This window comes from Arachis ipaensis, chromosome B8 (genome assembly GCF_059453495.1).
Source record: "Arachis ipaensis isolate K30076 ecotype BB chromosome B8, ASM5945349v1, whole genome shotgun sequence".
NCBI classification, from domain to species: domain Eukaryota; kingdom Viridiplantae; phylum Streptophyta; class Magnoliopsida; order Fabales; family Fabaceae; genus Arachis; species Arachis ipaensis.
Genome location: NC_142443.1, coordinates 7540779 through 7565614, shown reverse-complemented (window position 1 = coordinate 7565614; position 24836 = coordinate 7540779). Strand labels below are relative to the sequence as shown.

Below are 24836 nucleotides of genomic sequence, written 5' to 3'. Positions count from 1 at the left end.
CGTCTCAACTTATGTGGCATCGCAACCCGTGTTCCCCGTCTCATTCTTCTGTCGCACACATTCCCTATTCTGCCACGCTCCAGCCCTCTTCCTTGAGTTAATTTCTTTTATTATTCTTGTTTTTCTGAGTTAATTTCTTTGATTGTTAATTGTTGTTAACAAGAAGAATTATTGATTGTTATTTATGTTGAGTTAATTATTATTGAATTTCGTTAAATTTCGGAGTTAATTTTGTACTATTGTTCTGAATTTCTGATTTTGAGTTAGTTTTTGCAAATTTTTTTGATATTATCATCTATTAGGGATATTGTGAGCCTTTTAATGGTGTTATAATAAACCTTTCTTGATACTCTTGAGTGATACAAAACAATTGAAATTGTTGCTTCTTAACTTTTTGAACTTGTGATTCACTGAGATTAAATTTTATTTGTCTTCCTTCTTTTTCTAAAGCACAATAAATCTGCATTTTAAGGCTCCAGCATCTTGACTTTGTAAACAACGATCATAGAATATTATGTGTTGCAAGTTAGTTTTTGCTCTTTCATATTATTTTATTGTTTATTTTGTTATTTTTACTAATTCTCAATCAGTCAGTTGCTGGAATCTGATTCTAATTTGGAGTTGCTCTTTTTTCTATTTTTGTGAATTTTTATTTATTTTATTAATGATTATTTGATTATTAGAAGTCATTGTTGAAATTTTTAAATTTAAAATTTTCGTTACTAATGTGACAAGTGTTGTTGCTAATTATTTGATTAGAATTTAGAAATTAATTAGAATTTTTAATAATTAAATATGAACAAGTTATTATGTAAAATCGTAAAATTTTGAATTGTATTAGTTTAAAAAATATGAAATTTGAATATTTGAAATTGTATATTTAATTTTTAATAATTTTATTATATATTTAATTAAATTGGTTCAACTACGTTCGATTTTGGTTGGACCATTAAACCAATGAACCAATCCCTTGACCGGTTTGATAATCGATTTAGTTCTCGCAACCTTGCTTTTAACAGAGGCCACACCTACTACTCCCAAGGCGAGTGAGCCACAATCTTGCACCCCCAGATGCTATTGTCCCCTACTTGAGGGAGGCTGGCATCAACGACATGGTGCAACTCAAGGACTTTGTCTTTGACAACTTCCTGATTACTGCATTCGTGGAGTGGTGGCGTCCGAAGACTCACACTTTCCAGCCTTTTTTCTCCCATGACCACCGACATGTGTCAATATCAGATTTGTTAACTCAGACAAAAAAACATACTCTTCGAGTGCGCAAAAGAATAGAATTTTCACACTAGAATACAACCAGCACAGTATCACTGTTCTTTATGTGATAGTTGGGATACACCGTCACAACAAAATAACCACTAATACTAGACATTCATACTAAATTTATTGAAGAAACGGATGAGAAGAATGATTGAGATATTTGTGGAGAATACCAACGGTTTGCAGTTGATTGAATTTTGTCGTACTATATCTCGTTTACAGTGAAAACCTTTTAATTCAGCATGTATCTTGTATATACTGTAAACGATTTCACTTTGAGTATATCTTGTTTACAGTGTAAACAAGATACTTAGATCCCACTTTATTCTAAGTGAAGGATTACCATGTGTTCATAACACGCAGCGGAAGAAAATAAAGTAATCCTTAAAGATCTATTTTGTGTTTAAACTTTATTCCAATAATATACAATACATAGATCAGATCTAAATACCTGAGTACGCTAATAAAAATCTTTTTCTCCTTCGATGGTACGAAGGCGCTATGCGTATCCACACCAAGACTAACCTTTGCTGTCAACTCTTTGACCAATGAATATCTGATCTAAATTGAGAACCCTCTTGCAACTCTTTGCACGCCATAAAATTCTTCTCCAAGAATTAGACTCACATACATTTATGTGTGTAGAGGTAAATGAATAAAACTCTTGTTATTCTCTCTTATGTCCCATTCTTCTACTCCTGGCATACATATATATAGTATGAGATTTGTTACTAATTTTAAATTTGATTCTCAATTCAAATTTAAATCATATCTTGTTATTTTAAACTTGAATCTTTCAAATTTATGAATCATATCATAACTCAATTTGAAACAGAATCAGTTAGGATCTCATCCAAATTTAGAATTCAAGTTTAGAAATAGAATAACTAATTATTCTCAAATCTCATATAATATTCTCAATTATCATACTATTATTATATTCTTGGTGCTAGCAAAAAATATAATAATATTCCATTTGAATTAATATAATTATTTATTTGATCAAATCAAATTAATAATTAAATAATTCTACAGCAAAGATTAGAACACTCGTTAGTGTGTGACCCCATAGGTTCAATACTAAGCGGGTAGTAAATTAGTCATACTAAATTTACTAATCAAGGTTGGCGTCTAGTAACACTCCTCAACGACCCGATAGTATGAAGTAATATATTTTTACTAAGAACCTTAGAAGAACAAAGTATAATTCCTTCCATCTTTCCAGCTCTTGGTTAACCCTTAGAGTATGGTTTAATTATCAAACTCTAACTTGTTACCATTATTATAATGAACTGTGAATGACCTAAAAAACTCATTTCTTCATTCATTCAATCCCCTTGGCCAAGGTTTTATTCATCTCAGTCATTATAATCATAGAGCTCAAACTCTTTACCGAGAGTTGACGGATTCCTTATTGACTAATCATTAATTCTACAAGTATTTAAATCATACCCAATATCCATTCAACTAGCACCCTAGGGTATTAGGTGTCCGGAATCAAAGTATAATAAATACATTGTTAATTACTATGACAGTCGCAGGTCAAAGAAAACTCTATTACTATGTTCATCTTGAGAATATCCTATTGACAAATATACGGTGATTATAACCATTAGGAATTCTCAGAATGAGTCAGTTCAATGGTCATATCTCTATATGCACCATCTATATATATAATTTATAAATGAGATCTATTAATCTTCATCCAATGAAGACCATTATATATATATTGATCTTTCCGGATTATTAATGTCCTTTTTTAATAATCCTATGACCAAGAACAATTTAGATTAAATTATAAAAGATTTATCTCTCAATATTGTGATCACTATCACAATGATAAATCTCTAAATTTAATCAAGGACGTTATTATATTAACATTTTAATATAATAACAATAACAAATTATTTGACACGTGATTGATTGAATTGTGGTCATACTACTTATTCCCAACACTAAGTATCACGTGTATAAACGTGATATGTGCAAGCTGTGTTGTGTCTTACTGTAAACGAGATATGCTCAAAGTGAAATTATCTACTGTGTAAATGAGATAAGTAAAAAGATGGATTTCGGTAAAAACGCTACAAATTACATATTTCACTAAATAAAATATTTATTTTATTTATTTAAAAAAATCTCTTATATATATGTTGTGTAAGTAATCCTAATTCACATTATTTTCATTTATATGTTAAAAGTTTTATGTGTATGTTATTGTGTTAAATTTGTATTTGAATTGTGTTTTATTTGATATATTTGGTTGAATTATATAGAATTTTATTATAGTTATGTTAATTTTTTTTTAAAAGATTTAAAACTTAATAATATTCAATTATTTATGGATACCCACGGATATATGCCTTTCCTGCAGGAGAAAATAAACGGAGATGAAAATAAGATAGGAATGAAGAGTATTTTACTAATTTTTAATCCAACTTTATTATTCTATAGAGATTATTACTTTATTTCTCCATTTTATCTTATAATAATAATTTTTTATATATTTAATAAACATAAAAAAATTATTTGTTATATTGAATAATATTGATTCCATAAAATTATTTATTAAATAGTATAATGTCATTTATGGGTCGTAGACACAAATATTAATTTTAGCAGCAATCAAAGTTATCGCATAATAAGTGCGGTTTTTACAACACAAAGATTGTCGTGAAAAAATTAAATAGTTGAGTCATCAATCGAAATAGTTGAAAAACGCAAGTTATGATAACAACAAAAGTTTATAGCAAAGGCGATATATAACAACAATTGAAATTGTTAGCAAATGCGAGTTAAGTCAGTGATTGAAAAAATTACAGACACTGATAGTTTATGTCAGCGAATGAAATTGCTGGGAAAGATTAGTTATACCAGCGATCAAAGTTGCAAGCGATGCTGAGTTATGCCAGGAATCGAAGTTGTTGGCAAAAAACTTGGTATTACTGCAAAAATATTACTGACATAACATGATTTTTACTTGTGACGTAAGGAATTGCTGCAAAATTTTTTACTCAACATGCATGTGTTATTAATTAAAATTTTGGGTATTACTAACATGTAACTTAAAAACACATTTTTAAAATATTATCAAAAATATTTTACTAAAAATTATTAAAAATAAAAAATATTTTAATATTTTAATGTATTATTGAGTACATAAAGGATAAAAAAATTTATATTATTATATTTTTAAAATATATTTTTATTAGGGCACAAGATATATGGCTAAACCTAAAATTAGTTTAATAATAAATATTGTGTTGAGGAATTTATTTTAAAACATATTTATTCAATATATCAAGAATTGCCTAAATGTAATTTCATTCAACTGCATGTATGAAAGCACACAAGAAAAAATTATTAAACAAGCTAAGTCATGACATTTGTTAAGGACATCTAAAAAAAAAACTCAATAAATTTGATTGCCCTAACCTGCACACTTTGAAATTGCAGTGTGTTCTTCTGCTTACCTAACTTAAAATCCTAACATAGCATATTGGATTTCTAATTATTCTAAATATATGAATGAATGCATATATGATTTCTTTAGTTATTACCATCCATCAATATTCTGTATGTTACCAAGATTCAAATCCATCATCATCATCATCAGGGAAGTCCTCATCATAATCAACTTTGTACCACTTTCGCACTGGCGAATATATTGGACAATTTTTAAGTATGCTAAGCAATTCATCGTCCATTTGTGGTATAAAATTATTCAATGCCTCCTTGTTATTGTTACAACCTCCATTATCATTCTTCTCTGTATAGAATATAACACACAATCATGAATTATAAATCATAATAATCAAACTCGTGAATCATAAATAAGTTAGTTTAATTTCACCTGTTGAAATCAATTGATGAGAAGAGCTTTGAGTTGCAATAATGGTGGCTGTTTCTTCCTTTTTACTGGTTCCAATTGGTGGCAACGGTGGCTCTTTACCTTCTTCAATAATTTTCCTCTTATCAGCTAATTCTTCTTTCTCCCTAACAATAACAATGGTTGCATCCATCTTTGACTTTCCCTTGCGACAAAGAGCATTACCCTCCATCACCACATCATTCAATAAACCACTACTCTTACAATAAGGAGACATAGGGGCTAATGGCAATACAAAACTTGCATTATTATTGGTGCAAGAGAAAGAAGAAGAAGAAGAATAATAATTTTGATTAGGTTGTTTCTGATTATGATTTGGTGGAGAATTGGCAGCAGAAATGTTTGAAGGTAGTTCAACATTGAGATTATTTTTAGGGTAACATGAAGCTAAGACCGAATAAAATGGTGATGAGGAAAAGTGTTGTACTTGTTGAACCGTTATTTGTGGAGGATATTCTCTTAGGCGCTTCTTCATTCTTGTGTTCCAAAAATTTTTGATGTCATTGTCTGATCTTCCAGGAACCTGAAAATGGAAAACATATATATAATAATAACATTGTAAATGGAAAAGGCTCTTGCCTGGTTCCGATGACGGAAACAATGCAATCCAACTGCAGCCAGAATGGTATTTGATATTGCTTTTTGTATAGATATCAGCCAAATTCTCGTCTAATCCTATCGAAAATCTCTTGGAATGAAGTTTTAGATTTAGATGTAATTTTGGAAGAACTTGGAGCATATTTGAAAAACTATCAAACACAACAACCACAATACATCATCGCAGAAGAAAAAGAATTATCATCAAATTTCAATCACAACAGCAATAAGAAGAATCAACAGAACATGAAATCGCAGTAGCATCAGCAAAAATTTAAGAAATACAAGAGGTAGGAATCTATGCAAATCCAGATTTAACAAGCAAATCAGTAACAAATTTAATAACAATAGATCACAAATTCAATTTCACAAGATCTGTAATCAAACCTTTTTTTTTTTAGTCAAAATTGAGTTTAACTCTATTAGTTGAAATTAGGGGTGTATATATAGTTAGACCCGATCTAAAGATCTGGCCCATGCCTGAAGCATTTTAGGACATTTTGGCCTGGACCCAAAGTGGCCTGGGTCTAATCCCAAAAAAGAGAATGAAACTTTGAAGGATACTTAAACTGAGGTCGAGCTATAGCTCGGGTCACCCGGACCCGACCCGGTGAACATACACTTCTCAAAATTAGGGCACGCATTCACGTAACGCACAATGAAGATTGAAGGCATCCAGCGAGGCTGAGGCACAACCCTGAAGCCTGAACCCTGTCTTCTCTCCTCAGCACGTAACCATTGAACCACACCCCCTCGTCCCCTCACGCATGGCGGCGACGACGTCACCCTTTTCCTCTTAGTCCTCTCTGTCTCTCTCCAGCCACTGACACCACTCACCAGCCTCAAAGTCACCTTGCCCCGCGAAAAAGCTCCTCTGTTCGACTGCTTCTTGGCGACGACTAACGACGACTCTCAGCAAAGTGCGATGGCTTTTCTCTGCTTTCCCCAGTCGTCTTCTTCTTCTCTGCCACCATCAATCAGCCACTAGAAGTCACCGTTTCTGCTCTGCTCTCTTCTCTAGTCTTCTTCTCTTTTCTGACATCTATTCTCTTTCTAAGAATTTTGATTATTAGAACTTGGTGTTGATTATTGTTCTGATTTTTTATTATCAGTGATGGTAGTTTCTTTTTTCTGAAAAAAATTAATTAGTAAATATATTTTGGTGTTCTGATTCTTGTTCTGATTATCAGTAAATTAAATATGGCTGATTATTTCTGAATCTGAAAAAAAAATAATTAGTTTTGATTCCTTTTATTTCTTTTTTTAGTTGAATCTGATGTGTTGCTGATTATAATCTAAATTAGAATCTGAAAATATCTATTGTTGATTATTGCTGAATCTGAAAAAAAAAAAAATTTTTTCGCTAAAAAATTAATTAGTTTTGATGGATCACCCGATTTTCATCCGGTAAATTGTGAACCGAATATGTATAAGTTTCAACGGATTTAGGATCGAATTATGATCTAAAAAATAGAGCGGTATATATATTTAGAGTTTGATCTAGATTAAGACGAATTTGAATTCACTCAATCTATGTACACCCCTAATTAAAATGATGATTATAAATAATTACAAAAAAAAATCTTCATTTTTAGAAAAATATTTACATCAAACACTTTTAACATCAGCATAAAATGCATTATTACGAATTAATTATGTATTTAAATTATATTTTAATTAATAAAATAAAAAGAATACATGTTTGATTATTAAAAAATATTAATGTCAAAATGATATTTATTATGAAAAATGTAGACGTAGTACAATTGTCGATTTTATATATTAAAAAAATTGTGTATATATATACATCAACAAAAGTGACTTATTGAACAGGATGATTATCGCACCAAAAGACAATAGACGCACGGAAAAGAGTCGGTCACATGAATATAGACCCAAACATGCATTTAGAATAAATAAATAAACAAATAAAATTTTTGATATATATCACACTATAAACTCTATATATATAGCTAAGCGATACCTCGGTAGCCATTAGAGCCCATTTGTTTCCGAACTTAGCATGAAGATCATCGATGAGTTTCTCCTCTTTTTCAGAGAAAGGACCCTTCTTCAAGTCAGGCCTTAGATGGTTCGACCATCTAAGCCTACAACTTTTGCCACTTCTCCTCAACTCAGAAGTCTTTCGAATTAAACTCCAATTACCTTTGCCACACTTCTTTACTTGCTCGATAAGTATGGCGTCCTCTCTCGGCGTCCAAGGCCCCTTTCTCAAATTATCTCTCCAAGACTCACAATTCTCATTGTTCTTGTTATTATTGGAGATCATTTTGACCATATATGGCTGCTGCTGCTTCTTAATTGCACCAATCTATATTTGTTTTGATACGAAACAAAGACATAAATGGGTATGTAAGGACTAAGAATTTGATCGACGAAACAAGAAAGAAATGAAGTTAGAGAAAGATGTGGGGTTTTGTTTTGTTTTGGTGTTTAGTGTTTTAGAGAGAGAGAAGAAAAGTGAGGTATGAGAGCTAACACTTCATAATACTTCCGCGTTATATACAGCAGCACCGGCACGAATCTAGGACTTAAAAAAATAATTTTATTAATTTAATTTCTTTTTATAATCTATTTGTTTATAATTTATATTTTTTAAAGAGTTTAATTTTAATACATTAATTAATAATACAAAATGTTTTATATAGTCGTCTAATTATATCTGATTTTTTGTATCATCATTTACATGGTCAATCTAATTACGTAATTAGACGTACGTGTAAAATTATTTTGCATTAACAAAGTAAATAATGTGCATGAAAATTAATTTTTTTAAAATAAAGTATTTATAAATATATCCACAAAATTAAAGATATTTTATTAGCTACACGTATTTTTAGTTTTTTTAATAATTTCTTATTATTTACTTAGCATTAATAAAAATATTTTAGAGACTAATTTATTAGTGAAAATTTTCTTTTAGAAATTGGCCTATTAATCAAATATATTTTTGGCGTAACAAGGGAAAAACACATATAAATAGAGGTTAATTTCTGTGACAAAGAAGAAAAAAAAATTAGGTTTCACACAAGAAAGGTTGGAATAAAAATGGGTGATGTATATCTTAGGTATTGTTTGGGTAAGATTTTAAAAATATTTTTAAAAAAAATAAAATTAATGTTATATTTAAATATTTTATATAAAAAAATTTATTTATTAATTATATTTAAATATAATAATATAAAAATATATTTTATTTATTTATTATGTAAAAATATTTTTTAAATAAAAAAATATTTTTAAAAACAATATAAATTATAACTTTAAAAGGATTTTATTTATTTAATATTTTTATTTTTATTATTAAAAATTTATCAAACATACTTAAAAAAATTAAAAAAAATCTTTTTTTTTAATAACTTAATAACACTTATGCAAACGTTTAATCTTATTATAATTTTAAGCTATCTTAATCTTTTAATTTCATAATGCCTCGGTAAAAGAAAAAGAAACAAAAATCAAAATATCTAAATACACTTCTTTCAATTTTTTTATTTATTTATAAATTAAATCAAATTCTATTTTATATTCTTTATAATAATTTAAAAATAAATATTCTGATGGCCAATTTTATTAACATTGAGAATTTAAAAAATGACAAAAAATTTATGTTATAATTTAATTATTTTTTATTTATGTCTGAATAATAATTATATTTTAACTTATTATTTTCTATTAAATTAATTTTGATTAATTTTATGATTGTTTAAAAAAAAGTTAGACTGACAGTCCCATACAACAGACTATAAAATAAGATAAATTAATATTTTAAATTTATTTTATTTTAATAAATTGGACTTACTTGCTGTAACTTTGAATCGGTTTTAACAGATTTTGATAGAAGGTATTTTTTTTAACTTTTCTATAAGCATTTAAATATCTTTTTAAAACGTTACAATTAATTTTAAAAATTACACCAAATATTAATACTATATCTTTTTATAAATTAAAAATTTTAAAAAAATTTACTTATGAATCTATCTAAATTGATCTTTAATCTACTTATTTTTGCAATATTAAGATATGCAACTTAAATTATTTTTTTAATAATAAAATTATTTTTTATTCTTTTTGTTATCAGTATTTTGAATTTGAACATATCTTATCTCTTTCTTCATTAATGATAAAGTTTTTTAAAATGAATGCTTTACGTATCCATTAATGCCATGATATGAAATATGCATTTTTTGTTAAAGTATTATTTTTTTCAAGAGTAATAAATTATATTTTACAATCTGCTACACATTCAAGTAATATTATTATCCAAGTTCAATTAAGTAGACTCAACACTAAAAAAAATTATTCTCATTAAAAAGAGCGTAATTACACATGCACACTTCATTCTTTTAACCAAGTTATTTACATTTACGCGCGGAACTTTACGTTATTGTCATCATTGTATTCTTCTTCTCCACGTTCCTCCTCCTCCTTCTCCTCCTTTTCCTTCTCCTTCTTCTTTTTTGCTTGTTTTCTTTTTATAGTCATTCTTTTGTTGTTACTGTTACTGCTGTTATTGCAGTAGAAGGTGAGAAAAAAATTTAAATTATATAGAACAACAAGTCCAAATGAACTTTAATTCACTCAAAAATGAACTGCAATTACATAACAATTGCAACACAATTAACTCAGGAATGAACTGAAATTACATAATGATTTTGACACAATTAACTCAGAAAGAAAGAGACGCAGAGAACAATGGTAAAGAATCTGCAGGTTTGACAATGGATATTAATAATAAAAGATTTCCAACATGAACTTAGAGATTTTTGCATGTAGATTTCAAGTTCAACTGAGAAGAATTTAGCTACAACAGAAGAAAAGATTTTTAAAAAAATGCATTTTAAAGAAAAGGAGTATATTCGTGGTATCTTATATTAAATTCATAATTCATTATTTCTTGTTATATTTTTTCTATTTAATTTTACTGATTTTCTAAGGCCTTGTCCAAGTGCTAAACTCAAATTTAATACATAAACTTAGAAATTGTGTTAAATTTGAGTAAATCAAGAAGAATTTTGAGAAAATAAAATAAGAATGAGAAGATAAAGAAGAAAAAAGATGAAAAAGAAGAAGAAGCAGTATAAGATGAGGAGAAAGAGTTTTGAATTGTGCAGGACAACAAGTCCAAATGCATGTTAATTCACTCAGAAATGAACCGAAATTATTTAATGATTACGACATAATCAACTCACAATTAACTCAAAAATGAACCGAAATGACATACTAATTGTGACATAATTAACTCAGAATTGAACCCAAATTTATCATAATGATTGCGACATATAAACTCAGTTCGAAAACAAGCACACAAACAAGACTGAATTATGAACAAAAACACATCCAAAATCAATTTTAGATCAGACAACGTCATTAATATGTTTTTCTTCTTTTTTGTTTGATATTTTCTTCTCTTTTTCTTGGTTTTATTCCTCTTAAGAGAGTAAATCAAAAAGAATTTTTAGAAAATGAAATAAAAAGATGAAAAAAAAGGTGAAAAAGAAAAAGAAGAAGCAGTAGAAGATGAGGACAAAGAAAAGAAATAATTTTGAATTGTGCAGGACAACGAGTCCAAATGCACCTTAATTCACTCAGAAATGAACCGAAATTACATAACAATTGCAACATAAATAATTCAGTTCGAAAATAATCACACAAACAAGACTAAATCATGAACAAAAATACATCAAAAATCAATTTTGGATCAGACAACATTAACATGGCAAAAATTCAACAATAACGATGATAATGATAATGATGATATATATAAGAAGAAGAAGATGATGATGATGATGATGTTGATGATGATGATGATGATGGAGGAGGAGAAGAAAAAGAAACGAGAAGAAGAAAGTCAAATGAGAAAAGAAGGAGGATGAGGATTGTGGTGTTGTTGGTGATAACGATAACGAAAGAAGAAAGCGGAAAAAAGAAGCGCGTGACTCTAAATCACTTGAATGAATTTGGATGTTAAAATTGTTTAGATGTGGAGAATAATTCTATATTTTATTAATTAATAAAAAATAAAATACAAAGATATTCAAAAATAAGATCTCATAATAAAAAGCAGGGATATCCCAAAAATAATACACTAATAGTATTCACACTACTACATAAGTGACTTTTACTAACATTTAAAAAATGTTACTAAATCATATTAAAATGTTACCTATGTATATTAGTAACATTTTAACAAATGTTAAATATACCATATGTTACTAAAGAGTTTTACTAACATTCTTCTAAAGATTTAATAACATTTAGTAAAAATGTTACAAAAGATATTCTATAGTAATATTATAAAAAGTGTTACAATAGACCATTCATAGTAACACTTAGAGAAATGTTACAATAGATATTTTTTGTAACACTTAAAAAAATGTTACCATAGATATTTTCTGTAACACTTAAAAAATATTACAATAGATATTTTATGTAACACTTAAAAAATGTCACAATAAGTCTTTCTAATAATATTTTAAAAAATGTCGCAATAGATATTCTATAGCAATACTCTAATAAATGTTACAAAAGATTTTCTTTACTAACAACAAAAAATATTACAATAGATCTTTAGTAACATTTAAATGCACAAAATATTGAATTAAAATCTTTTTCTTCAATTACATATTCTACACCCACTTTACAAATTAAATCCAAGATATTTAAACATTAAAATTGGTCTAATAAATCAATTTTTCTATTTTTTCAATATGCTTACATGATTAAATACAAAATATACTACACATAACACACTCTAAGGCCTAGCTGATGACAAGTCATCTTAGCTTAGTTTCATTAGTCTTTTTCTTTTGTTTTCAATTATTTTTATGCACTTTCTTGAGCCATAAGTAAGCCAATTGGGTAGAATTTCATATTTCCTTTGATTCAATCAACCATAGATGAATTAATGCAATTTCATGAGATTTTGTGGTATAATTGTCATATATTATGAAAGAATAACAAACTCATGATTTTGAGCATAGCTTTGATGTGTTTGGTTGATTGATAATAGGTGAAAAGAGCTTTGAAGAAGGTTGAAGAAAGAAGAAAGGGCAAGGAGCAAGAGAGAACAAAAAGCTTGAGCAAAAGCTTGCCTCAAACTTTAGCTCAAGCTTTTGGAAGAGTGAATTCACATTGGTTGGAACAAAAAGCTTGCGCCAACGTTTGCCTCAAGCTTTTTGGCAAACGTTGGCGCCACACACCAACACCCTGGAGGAGAAAAGCTTGCGCCAACGTTTGCCTCAAACTTTTTGGCAAACGTTGGCGCCACACATGCACACAAGGGGATCAACGTTTGGCCTAAAGTTTGATCTCAAACTTTAGCCCAAACGTTGGTAGCAGCAAATGGGGGCAGCTGATATGAAAAGCTTGAGCCAAAGTTTGCCTCAAACTTTGACTCAAGCTTTTATGATTTATAACCGGTTCATAATGGATTTCTCTCCAACTCCAAGAGCAATCAACCAAGGCCTTTATCAACCCAATTCCATCAAGAGCAAAGACCCAATTCAAGGCTTGAAGACCATTTGAAGAAAGTGTATAAATAGCTTAGGATTTAAGTTTTTCGAGAGCTTTTCCTGGAGAATTCTTGAAACACTTACGGAGAGCTCACCTTTGCATTTTTGATTTGTTGCTTTAGAATTCTAGAGAATTAGGAAGGAGAATTGATCTCTCTTCTTCCTTGTTCTTGCTCAGCACTCATTACTTTTCTTGCTTTGGATCTTGGGTGGAGAATTGAAGAACTTCTGTTTCAATCTGAAATCTTGTTTAATTTTCTGCATAATTGAATTTTCATTTCTGTTAATTGCTTCTTCCTATACTCTTTCTGCAATTTACATTTCTTTATTTCCTTTGAAATTGTCTTGCTGGATCTAGGAAGGCAGTGAGATCTAGACTCAGCTATCTAGTCTCTCAAGTCCTGAGATCTACAGTTTTAAATTTCAATTTCCTTATTTCATTGCTACACCAAGCTTTTTCTCATTTCCATTTTAGATCCGTTTTAATTCAAGTCATCTTCTACTTTTCTGTTTATTGCATTTTACTTTTCCTTGTTTAATTTCTGCAAATCCAATTCCCAGTTCCCTTTACAATTCAAGCCATTTACATTTCTTGCACTTTAAGATTCTGCAATTTATATTTCTTGCAATCTAAGTTTCTGCAATTTATATTACTTGCACTTCAAGATTCAGCCTCTTTAATTTCTCTGCACTTTAATTTCTTGCCAATTGTCCCTCTCCCTTTTTATTTCATGCAATTTAGCTTCTGTCGAATACAAACAACTCAAATCAACTCTTGATTCGCTAGACTAAGTCATCCACTAAACTAAAATTGTTCAATCCTTCAATCCTTGTGGGATCGACCTCACTCCCGTGAGTTTTATTACTTGATGCGACCCGGTGCACTTGCCGGTGAGTTTCGTGTTGGATCGTTTTCCACACATCAAGTTTTTGGCGCCGTTGCCGGGGATTGAAATAGATTGACAATGATTAAGTGAAGTGGAAGATCTAGATCTAGCATTTTTATTTTCCGTTTCTCTAACTTTGGACTAACCCACTAACTGTTTGAATTTTTGATTGAACTAACTGAAACCTCACTTTAGCAATAAAGTGAAGTTTTCTTGGTTTCTCTGGCTTCGTATGATTCTCATACTTCAGCTTGTTGAATATACGAGAGAAGCAATTCTCTCTTACTAATCTTTCAAGCCTATCAACTGTTTGATACATTATGTCAGCTAAACCTTTTAACCACATTTTGGACATGAATGTATTCAATCTTCATTTGGACTATTTGTGATTGTGCAGATCCTGGAGAAGAACCCAACGAATCCTAGTCAGCATGGTAGTAATGTCCCCACCTTAGATGATAATGTAACCCATAACTTGAAGCACCCACTCATCACCATGAACGACATTGCTCAGTGGTTTGAAGCTTTCTCACAAGGAAACATCATCGGATGGGAAGAACTAATGAGTGAACTCCTAGTCAAGCTGAAGCCACCTCAGAGAACTGTTAAACCAGAGACAGGAGTGCAACTATTCGCACAAGAGAAGGAAATTGAAGGTATTCGTGCAATCATGGCCCAAAGCGAGCAGATACATCAACAGCTTAAGCAACAATTGGAGCTAATTAACAGAAAAATAGAAGAACTGCGACATGCTGTGGCAAATGCACAGAACTCACCTCAAAATCCCCATTGTTGGAATCAACTTGAAAAAGGTTCTGGAGTAATTAACTATGAGCAACAAAGTCATGAGCAATCACACTCTCCAGACAGCTCCTCAAGCATGTTCCAACGTAGGACTCAGAATGATGTGTACAACCCACCCTGGAGAACTCAATCCAACTGGAGGGGGGTTGAAAACCAAAATCAAAAACCAAGGGACTTCAACTGCAACAACCCCAACTTCAAAAACCAACATAAAAACCACCCCCACAACAACAATCATCACACACCATCCCAATACACACACTTCCAACCCCGTCCTACCTCACCACTCGCCCAAAATGACTTTCATCAACCATCACAGTTGACACAACCACAACCAATTCCAAACTCTCAAAGACTCTATGTTCTAGAAATGATGATGGAAAGATTCATGAAAGTTCAAGAAATGATAACAATAGAGCAGGAAGAAATAAGGAAAAATCAAGAGATGATAAGCAGGAACCAAGAGGCCTCACTCAGAAGAGTTGAAAGGCAAATGGAACAACTGGTTCAAAACCTTGCTGAATTGGGCGAGAGAGAGGCAAATATATCCCTAAGGGCCACTGAAGATGACCCAAAGAACAGTGAAAAAACTGTTGGGTTGAAAGGGAAAGCAGTTAGGGAAGAAAGTGAGAAGGCTATGGAAAAGGAAATAATCATCAAAGAAAGACACCACAGAGGAATTCCACAAAAAGAAATAGAGGAAAGGAAGCCCATAGTGAGAGGAGGAAACCAAAGGCAACAGAAGCCTCAACTTCCATGATCCGAGGATGAAAGATGTCAAGCTAGTGACAATAAAAGAGCGCTTGTTGGGAGGCAACCCAACCGGAGGTAACCTTCTTTTCATAACTATTTCAAAAAAAAAAAGCGGTTAATTAGTTTTATCTACATTGCGAGAAGCTAAGTTTGGTGTTACACACCAAAACAATCTAAGGGAGAATGAAGGATTCTAAGTTTGGTGTTCCACCAAAATTTCATCATAAAACATATTCTCACCTTCTGCATCATGCTAGCTTCAAGCATTTAGACAAACTAGTTAACTATTCTGTGGTTTCCTAGTTTTCAGTTTTACTACTTTTAGCAAAGAAAAAAAGTTTCACATCTGGTTAGTTTGATGAACAAGAACCATTGGCAAGGTACTAAGTTTGGTGTTCCCACACCAAAGTAAGTTCAAAGGCCCACAAAATAAATTATGCATGCTAACCATTTTTCAAGTGCTTGGGGAACAAGCAACTTTCAATATCATTGCAGAGCACCATACAAACTTTTGGAAGATTTAGCATCATCAATCAAAGAGGTGAAAGAGGAATATGAAGACCAGCAATGATGATGAGGAAGAGGACATCAAGTAAACTCCAAAAGGTTGTATTGTTCATTATCAGATATTGCTGTAATTGAAAGTGATATTATACCCCTATCTGTCCTTCTGTCTAGTATAGTTTTTCTGCAATTCAATAATCAAGATGCTTGATCATTTACAACACTATACTCTCCAAACTTGTTTGCACTCAATATTTCAAAAATGCATCACATGAAAGTTCTTTGAAAAGAAGGATCGAGGAATTAAACAATTTTGAGGCAAGCAAAAGATTAGGAAAAGTGGTGGTTCTAGTTGTATAATCATGTATTGAGGTTGCATGCTTATGAAAACTTGCATGGGAGCTCATAGGCAGGACATAGAGTTCAAAGAAGTGTTGTGGAGATTCTCAAACATTTATTGATCCAAGAAGCAGCAAACAAAACAAAAAGAAAATAAAGAAAATACAAAAACAAAAAGAACATGGCCCAAGGCTCTGAGCATCGATTACTAGGCAAAAAAGAAGAAAGAAACAAGAACTCAAAGAGTTGTTATCCTAGTAAATGCTTGTGGTCGAATTGTGTCAAAGAAAGAGGCTTGAGCAAGTAAATCCTTAGGGGTGCTTTAACACCTAATACCTTAAAACCAACTGGTTTAGGAGTATTGATTGAAAGCTTATCTAAAGAGCCGCTTTGAGACATGACACTTAGAGTCAAGGCCAAAGCACAGCAACTATAAGCTGCTTCAAGGTGATTACCTATAGAGAGATCTCCATGATATCATTTGGATGAAAGTCCTAGGACCTAAGACCCCCAATATATAAGGACTAGTAAGCACTGAGGCCCTTGCATGAGCATATGATTTAGAGTTCACCCCACTGTCACTTAATCACTTCACTCACAGGATAGTACATGTAATTCTTCAAATCCATTCTGATTGAAAGAACCTTTGAGCATAATTCTTTTCTTGCTTGGGGACAAGCAAGCTTTAAGTTTGGTGTTGTGATGACAAGTTATCTTAGCCTAGTTTCACTAGTCTTTTTCTTTTGTTTTCAATTATTTTTATGCACTTTCTTGAGCCATAAGTAAGCCAATTGGGTAGAATTTCATATTTTCTTTGATTCAATCAACCATAGATGAATTAATGCAATTTCATGATATTTTGTGGTATAATTGTCATATATTATGAAAGAATAACAAACTCATGATTTTGAGCATAGCTTTGATGTGTTTGGTTGATTGATAATAGGTGAAAAGAGCTTTGAAGAAGGTTGAAGAAAGAAGAAAGGGCAAGGAACAAGAGAGAACAAAAAGCTTGAGCAAAAGCTTGCCTCAAACTTTAGCTCAAGCTTTTGGAAGAGTGAATTCACATTGGTTGGAACAAAAAGCTTGCGCCAACGTTTGCCTCAAGCTTTTTGGCAAACGTTGGCGCCACACACCAACACCCTGGAGGAGAAAAGCTTGCGCCAACGTTTGCCTCAAACTTTTTGGCAAACGTTGGCGCCACACATGCACACAAGGGGATCAACGTTTGGCCTAAAGTTTGACCTCAAACTTTAGCCCAAACGTTGGTAGCAGCAAATGGGGGCAGCTGATATGAAAAGCTTGAGCCAAAGTTTGCCTCAAACTTTGACTCAAGCTTTTATGATTTATAACCCGGTTCACAATGGATTTCTCTCCAACTCCAAGAGCAATCAACCGAGGCCTTTATCAACCCAATTCCATCAAGAGCAAAGGCCCAATTCAAGACTTGAAGACCATTTGAAGAAAGTGTATAAATAGCTTAGGATTTAAGTTTTTCGAGAGCTTTTCCTGGAGAATTCTTGAAACACTTACGGAGAGCTCACCTTTGCATTTTTGATTTGTTGCTTTAGAATTCTAGAGAATTAGGAAGGAGAATTGATCTCTCTTCTTCCTTGTTCTTGCTCAGCACTCATTACTTTTCTTGCTTTGGATCTTGGGTGGAGAATTGAAGAACTTCTGTTTCAATTTGAAATCTTGTTTAATTTTCTGCATAATTGAATTTCCATTTCTGTTAATTGCTTCTTCCTATACTCTTTCTGCAATTTACATTTCTTTATTTCCTTTGAAATTGTCTTGCTGGATCTAGGAAAGCAGTGAGATCTAGACTCAGCTATCTAGTCTCTCGAGTCCTGAGATCTACAGTTTTAAATTTCAATTTCCTTATTTCATTGCTACACCAAGCTTTTTCTCATTTCCGTTTTAGATCCATTTTAATTCAAGTCATCTTCTACTTTTCTGTTTATTGCATTTTACTTTTCCTTGTTTAATTTCTGCAAATCCAATTCCCAGTTCCCTTTACAATTCAAGCCATTTACATTTCTTTCACTTTAAGATTTGCAATTTACATTTCTTGCAATCTAAGTTTTTGCAATTTATATTACTTGCACTTTAAGATTCAGCCTCTTTAATTTCTCTGCACTTTAATTTCTTGCCAATTGTCCCTCTCCCTTTTTATTTCATGCAATTTAGCTTCTGTCGAATACAAACCACTCAAATCAACTCTTGATTCGCTAGACTAAGTCATCCACTAAACTAAAATTGTTCAATCCTTCAATCCCTGTGGGATCGACCTCACTCCCGTGAGTTTTATTACTTGATGCGACCCGGTGCACTTGCCGGTGAGTTTCGTGTTGGATCGTTTTCTACACATCACTAGCTACCTAAGAAATTTTAGAATGAGTTACCAACAAAAACAAACAAATGCCAGCACCAAGCATCTCCCTTACAGCAGATACAATGATTACGCGTGTCTTTGAAACTGAAACCTGCAAATAAATAGGTATAAAAATTTGAGTGGGTTGAGAACAGTTGTCAAAAAGGAATTTATGTGAAAGCACTCAAAATATTATCCACAGAAATACAGTGAAAAGTTATCATTTCCTAAGAAAATAGAACAAAGATATATATCGCATCAATACCTTCTTTAATTTGTGACAAAGATACCACATCAATACCTTGGTGGTTCAGCTTTTCAGCCAAAGTAGTAGCACCTGGAACAGTTGATGAAGTTGTACCAACCTGCATTTGTAGATGAAGAGTGTATATCACATATGTTAAGAAATCAAATTTACTAAAAATAACTTCCTAAAAGTGATATCAAAAGCCTTAGTTCTTACAGTAGCACATAAGAAAAATGGTATAAGACCACTAGCAATGTCTCTTGAAACTGCTTCAGAAAATACTTCAGGAGAAAGCGCATAATTTGTTGAAGCATCAGTTTTTAGTGACCTACAAAGCTCAGGATTAAGTCCACCTATCTGCCAATGCAAAGTAAAAACCGGTTAACAATAATCATAAAATGGGTATCCTTCAAGATTCAATGCTAAGACTTATAGAGGATCCTTATGAGAAGCCTTCTCAAATTTAATATTTCATTGAAGGTACCTGGCAGACTTTTAGTAGAGAAGAGTATGTTTGATCAGATGCATATGTCACAAGCTTAAGAAGAGCGTCTTTTCCAACCGTCCTTAAGATCTTGCCCGAGCAGCCAACAAGACAACTATTACTGCTTCACTCCCTTCAAGTACAGAGCAGTTTAAATATTTCACACATCGATCAGCATCCTCAAGATTTGCCATTGTCACAAAGCCAAACCCACGTGATTCTCTTGTCCACGGATCAACTACAAGATGTACATCTATGACCTAAGAATTACAGAAACAAAAAGGAAGATTAAAACACAGTTGGCAGGCAACATAAATCTCTACAAAAAGACTATTTTAGAATAAGCTAAAGTGCATACCTTTCCTTCAGCTGCAAAATGCTTCTCCAGTTCTCTCTTAGTGATCCTAGGAGATAATCCAGTCACATACAAGTTATTTCCAGAATTTTCTGCATCACTTGAGACGCTCCTAAACCAACAGGAAAAGAGCATACAAGATTAAACCAAAAATACAGAACCAGATAATATCGTGATACTGTTTGTCAGAGAAGAAGTTCACAAACAAAATCAAATCAAAAATCAAGTCCCAACCTTGAACGGCTTCTCAATCTTGACCTTGAAAGAAACCTGGATAAGGACCTGCTCTACCTGCTGTACCCCTTGTATGGGGACGGGAAGGAGAAGGAGAATACCTATGAAACAAAAAAAAAAAAGGAACACTTAAAGGGGAAAAAGAACGCTTCCAAAACGAAAAATAGCAAAATAAAACACAGGTGGAGATCTAACCTTGATCTCCTTGAGTAAGACATCTGCAATGATTCAAAAGCAAAATAATAAAAAGAATTAGCAATTATAAAAAAAAAGTACTATTAAATTAGAACATAGCAAATGGCCTATCCACAAAAATATATCATAATTGATAATCATAATAATCAGATGAGTGAGTTTTCATATGCATAAAAGGAAAGTTAAAAAACAAAAAAAATTTAAGGAAATATTATCCGTCAATAATTATGAAATAACCTAATCAATCTGCCGATATCCTTCCTGTCAGTCTATAAATTATGAAGTACTCATTTGGAATCAAGGAAATCATAAAGTCGATTAAATTTAACATAGAACTTAGAACTATAGAAGTCAATCTTAATCCAATTGCCTTTCTTAGATCTAATATAAATTCTAGCTATACAATCAAACATCAGTACTATACTAACATAGAACCTATGAAACTTTTAATACTATACTAGACCTAGGAAATAACTGAAATATAACATGCAACAAAATTAATAATCCATTTTTCTGCAATGACTTGGAACAATGCACAAGCCTTTACTGTTGATGTATCTCTAACTTCAAAGTAGGTATCTCGCAGGAAAGACAAAATAAAAAATAAATAAATAAATAATTCTAACACTCAATCAATGAACATAACAAATGGATCCCTTCCATATAATCTGAAACCTGCACACTGAAAATTGTAGAACATACTCATAAAATTTCTAAATTATACACACAAATTCAAACTAAATATCATAGCATATGATCTGAAATCTAAGCTATCAGACGGTTATTCTGCAACATTTCGGTTAAGCTCAAATAACCTTAGATAAATACCACATGTCACAATCACCAAAAATCTGAATGAATTGCAAAACAGAACAGAGATCTCAGTATAGTTCATTAATTTATGCCCATACTTGTTAATTACATTATCTAATGCAAATAATATGTGAAAACCTGAAAATTAAAATTTAAAAGATAAAAAAAAATTTTTGCACCCTAACTGCAAAAAATATAAAAGAATCATATGATCCAAGAATGAATAATAGCCTTTGCTTAAATTTTAAGGATATGGGTGCTCAAAACTTAGCCCTTCTAGTTAAACAGGGCTGGAAAATTATTACTCAACCTCAATCTCTATTGTCGAAAATTCTAAAAGGCAAGTACTTCATGTTTTATGAATGCTGAGAATGGAACTTTACCTTGGTGGGGTTGGCGCAGTATTTTGGAGGGGCGGAAGGTCATTGAGAAGGGGCTAGTATGGCATGTTAGTGATGGGAACAGCATCAAGATCTTTAGAGACCCCTGGTTGTCTGATTCTTATCCATTCTCCGTTCCATAATCATCAATGCTCAACCTGCCGAATTCACTAATTATGTATGTCAGAAATTTAATTTTACCCAATGGTGAGTGGGATCAAACTCTTATTACAAACACTTTCAATTCTGAAAATTCTGAGAGGATACTGGCCACACGTATAAACAGGGGAGATGATAAAATTATATGAGCTCTTAATAGAAGTGGTCTGTACGAAACAAGTAGAGGATACCAGGTAGCTTACAGGTTCAATCACCCACCGGTTGAATTTTGCTCTGAAGCTATGCAAAATCGAGCTCTCTGGAAGGATATGTGGCAGTTGAGGATTCCGGTGAAGATCAAGATCTTTCTTTGGAGGGGATTTCATGAGAGGCTCCCAACCCTTCAAACACTGAATCACCGTATTCCATCTATTTTTCCAATTTGCAAGAGATGTAACCAGCACTAGCAATCAATTAATCATTGTATTTGGGCATGTGAAAAATCAAGAGAGGTTTGGGAGAAATGCAACTTACCCACATCAGTAGAAGAGGATATCGACAATTCATTCTATCGATCTTGACGGCGACGAAGCTCCTTCTCCGTACAGTTTGATGGTGATTCCGAGTTGGCTCATATGGAAGACGAGAAATCAGATGCTGTTCGAAGATGAAGCCTTCTCGGTGGACACAGTCGTGGCTTCCGCTCTCAAGCTCTACAATCAAATTCAACAATCCCTCAACTCTTAGATATGGCACTCTTATTCTCCAATTCTGATTAGCAAATCTGATTGTGAAGTTTTCTTGTTAGTCCCACCACTGAATTGAAGGAGCAATTAAACTCATTTATACCTAAAAAAAAAAGAATCGATGAAGTCATGATAGATGATACCCAAAAAAAAGAGTGATGAAGGTGAAATAGGGAACATAGTTGAAAACAGAGGTTTTCACATATACCACATTAGCAAGAACTTAACTTGAAAACAGTGGTTTAGAGTGATTTGGCAGCAAATGGTTGACATCACTAATAGCATAATTAAATAATTAATTCTGCCAAGAAGGGATTTCTGCAAGAAAATGGGAAGCTTGTTACATAACATAGAAGTATGTGGACAGAGAATTCCTCCAAGAAATTTAAGGGAACTTGTTGGATTAGAAGTGTCACTTATATTCAACATTCATACACATGAATTGAAAAGGGATCTGCAAGGATCACATAAAAAACTGAACTAGAGAGAGATTTAAAAGTAAAATATGATAAAGCTCATTCTTAAGCAAACAGTTTCCTTCTATTACTCATTGAGTTCATTGTGATCAAAATTAAAAAAATCCTATCGAGTAAAGAAATAAATCAATAAACGCGACAAACATGCTTTAACTTTGTTGCATTCACTAAGCCCAAATGATCCTCATATCACAGGCTTTATAAATTATACAAAATCTAAATGTCTTGTCATCAACTTGAAGGATTTAAGGTTTGAAGAGGCTCTTTAAATTGTTTTCTTTTGTCCAAAAAGAGAGATCATATAAACTTCTATTAATATACACAGTTTTACATATTTTTACAATAATAGAGAAATCTAAACTTTCATAAGCAAAGTTTTAATGGAGAGCAAGAAGCATACCCACACACATTTAAACTTAATGGTCTTAGCCTATACACAAAGAAACGAACCATCTCTAAGAGTACAAGTGAAATTTGAATTAACAAGTGAATCTTGCAGCTTCAACAAAAAGGACTTGAATTATATCAGGAACACAGAAGTAACAAGACTAAAAATCCCTTTAAGAATCTTTGCATTAAGGTATTAACAATAATGAATAATTGATAAATCAAATAATTCTATTGAAACAGTAATAATATTGTTACCAAATTTTGCTAATCATCCTTCTATATATTTGCAGAACAAGACAAATCTGCTGCTATATATTTGCAGAACAAGACAAAAAGGAGTACCTTAGCAGCTGGAGATGCAATTCTGGAATCATCAGTGTCCTGCTCGAGACTCCCAGACTTGAATTGAGCAAATCTTAACATTAGGAATTCAATCAATTCATGGCCAACAGATCTTAACAAATATATACAAAATACTTAAGAAGATTGCAAGAATAATAATGAAGCAGTGAAAATTAGAGAAGAAAGAACACGAAAGGAGATTTTTCTTCTCCTTCTTCGTCAGACTCACCTCAAAACAGAGAGTAACAAACCCTAGATATGATCGAGAAAGAAAAATAGAGTTTGTTGAAACAAGGGAGAGAGAGATTCAAGGAGCGGAGTGCGAGCGAGATGAAAGCACGATCGAGATCGAGATCGAGAGCGCGAGTGAAATTGAGAGCAAGAGTGCGAAGTGAGATCACGCCGATAGCAGGGTCCCCGATCTTTCTTTTGTCCCAGCTCTTAGGTTAAGTCTCCAATTTTGATTTTAGAGAATGGGAATAGCTAACACTTTTTAAGTTTTTTAAAAAAAAATTATATATATTCACTAACATTTTATTATAAATGTTACTTTATATATAATTTTATAATAATTACTAACACTTTAATAAATGTTAAGAGATAAATGTTACTAAATATTTAAAATGTAGTAGTGTCATCTAATGGTACATGGTTAAACTAAAAAGAATTTAGAAAAAGAAAGGAAGAAAATAAGTCGAATTGAACGAAACTAAGACTGTGTGTGGTTCAATGATTAGTTTTTATTACCAAGAATATCATTCCTAAGAATATAATGCCTAGAAACGAAATTACTTGGTATATAAAATTCTTATATTTGGTTATAAAATTTAATGTTTTGGAATATTATGTAATAATCCTAGGAATGAATAATTTTTTGTTTGGTTGGATCTAATTTTTTTGGTAATATTATGTAATATGCCAAAATTATCCTTAATCATTCAAGTTAAAAGATTAATGATTAAACTTAATAAACACATAAAAAAATTTTACATATAAATATATTTTCAATTAAAAGGTTAATATTATTATTTTTGGACAAAAAATATTTTTATTTCCAAAAATACCCCTATATCAAATATTTTCAACTAAAATTATTATTGACTTTTTCTTAAAAAATT

General features: G+C 31.6%; 1 protein-coding gene and 1 pseudogene across 2 annotated transcripts; both read right to left on the bottom strand.

Annotated features, from left to right (window-relative positions):
- Positions 1 to 4727: 4727 nt before the first annotated feature.
- LOC110266172 (uncharacterized) lies at positions 4728 to 7871 on the bottom strand. The gene is made up of 3 exons (XM_088497676.1): positions 7746 to 7871; positions 5129 to 5687; positions 4728 to 5044 (listed from the first exon to the last, which is right to left on the bottom strand). Exons 1-3 carry the CDS (start codon positions 7755 to 7757, stop codon positions 4857 to 4859), a joined length of 759 nt encoding a protein of 252 aa, XP_088353802.1. The 5' UTR covers positions 7758 to 7871; the 3' UTR covers positions 4728 to 4856.
- A 10857-nt stretch (positions 7872 to 18728) lies between these two features.
- On the bottom strand, positions 18729 to 24206 carry LOC107613061 (phenylacetaldehyde synthase-like; annotated as a pseudogene). Its single transcript, XR_015896300.1, has 12 exons — positions 23948 to 24206; positions 23719 to 23791; positions 22299 to 22828; positions 22044 to 22193; positions 21669 to 21823; positions 20473 to 20495; positions 20278 to 20378; positions 20047 to 20155; positions 19689 to 19948; positions 19421 to 19561; positions 19223 to 19322; positions 18729 to 19069 (listed from the first exon to the last, which is right to left on the bottom strand). The product of XR_015896300.1 is annotated as a phenylacetaldehyde synthase-like (transcript).
- Positions 24207 to 24836: the final 630 nt, after the last annotated feature.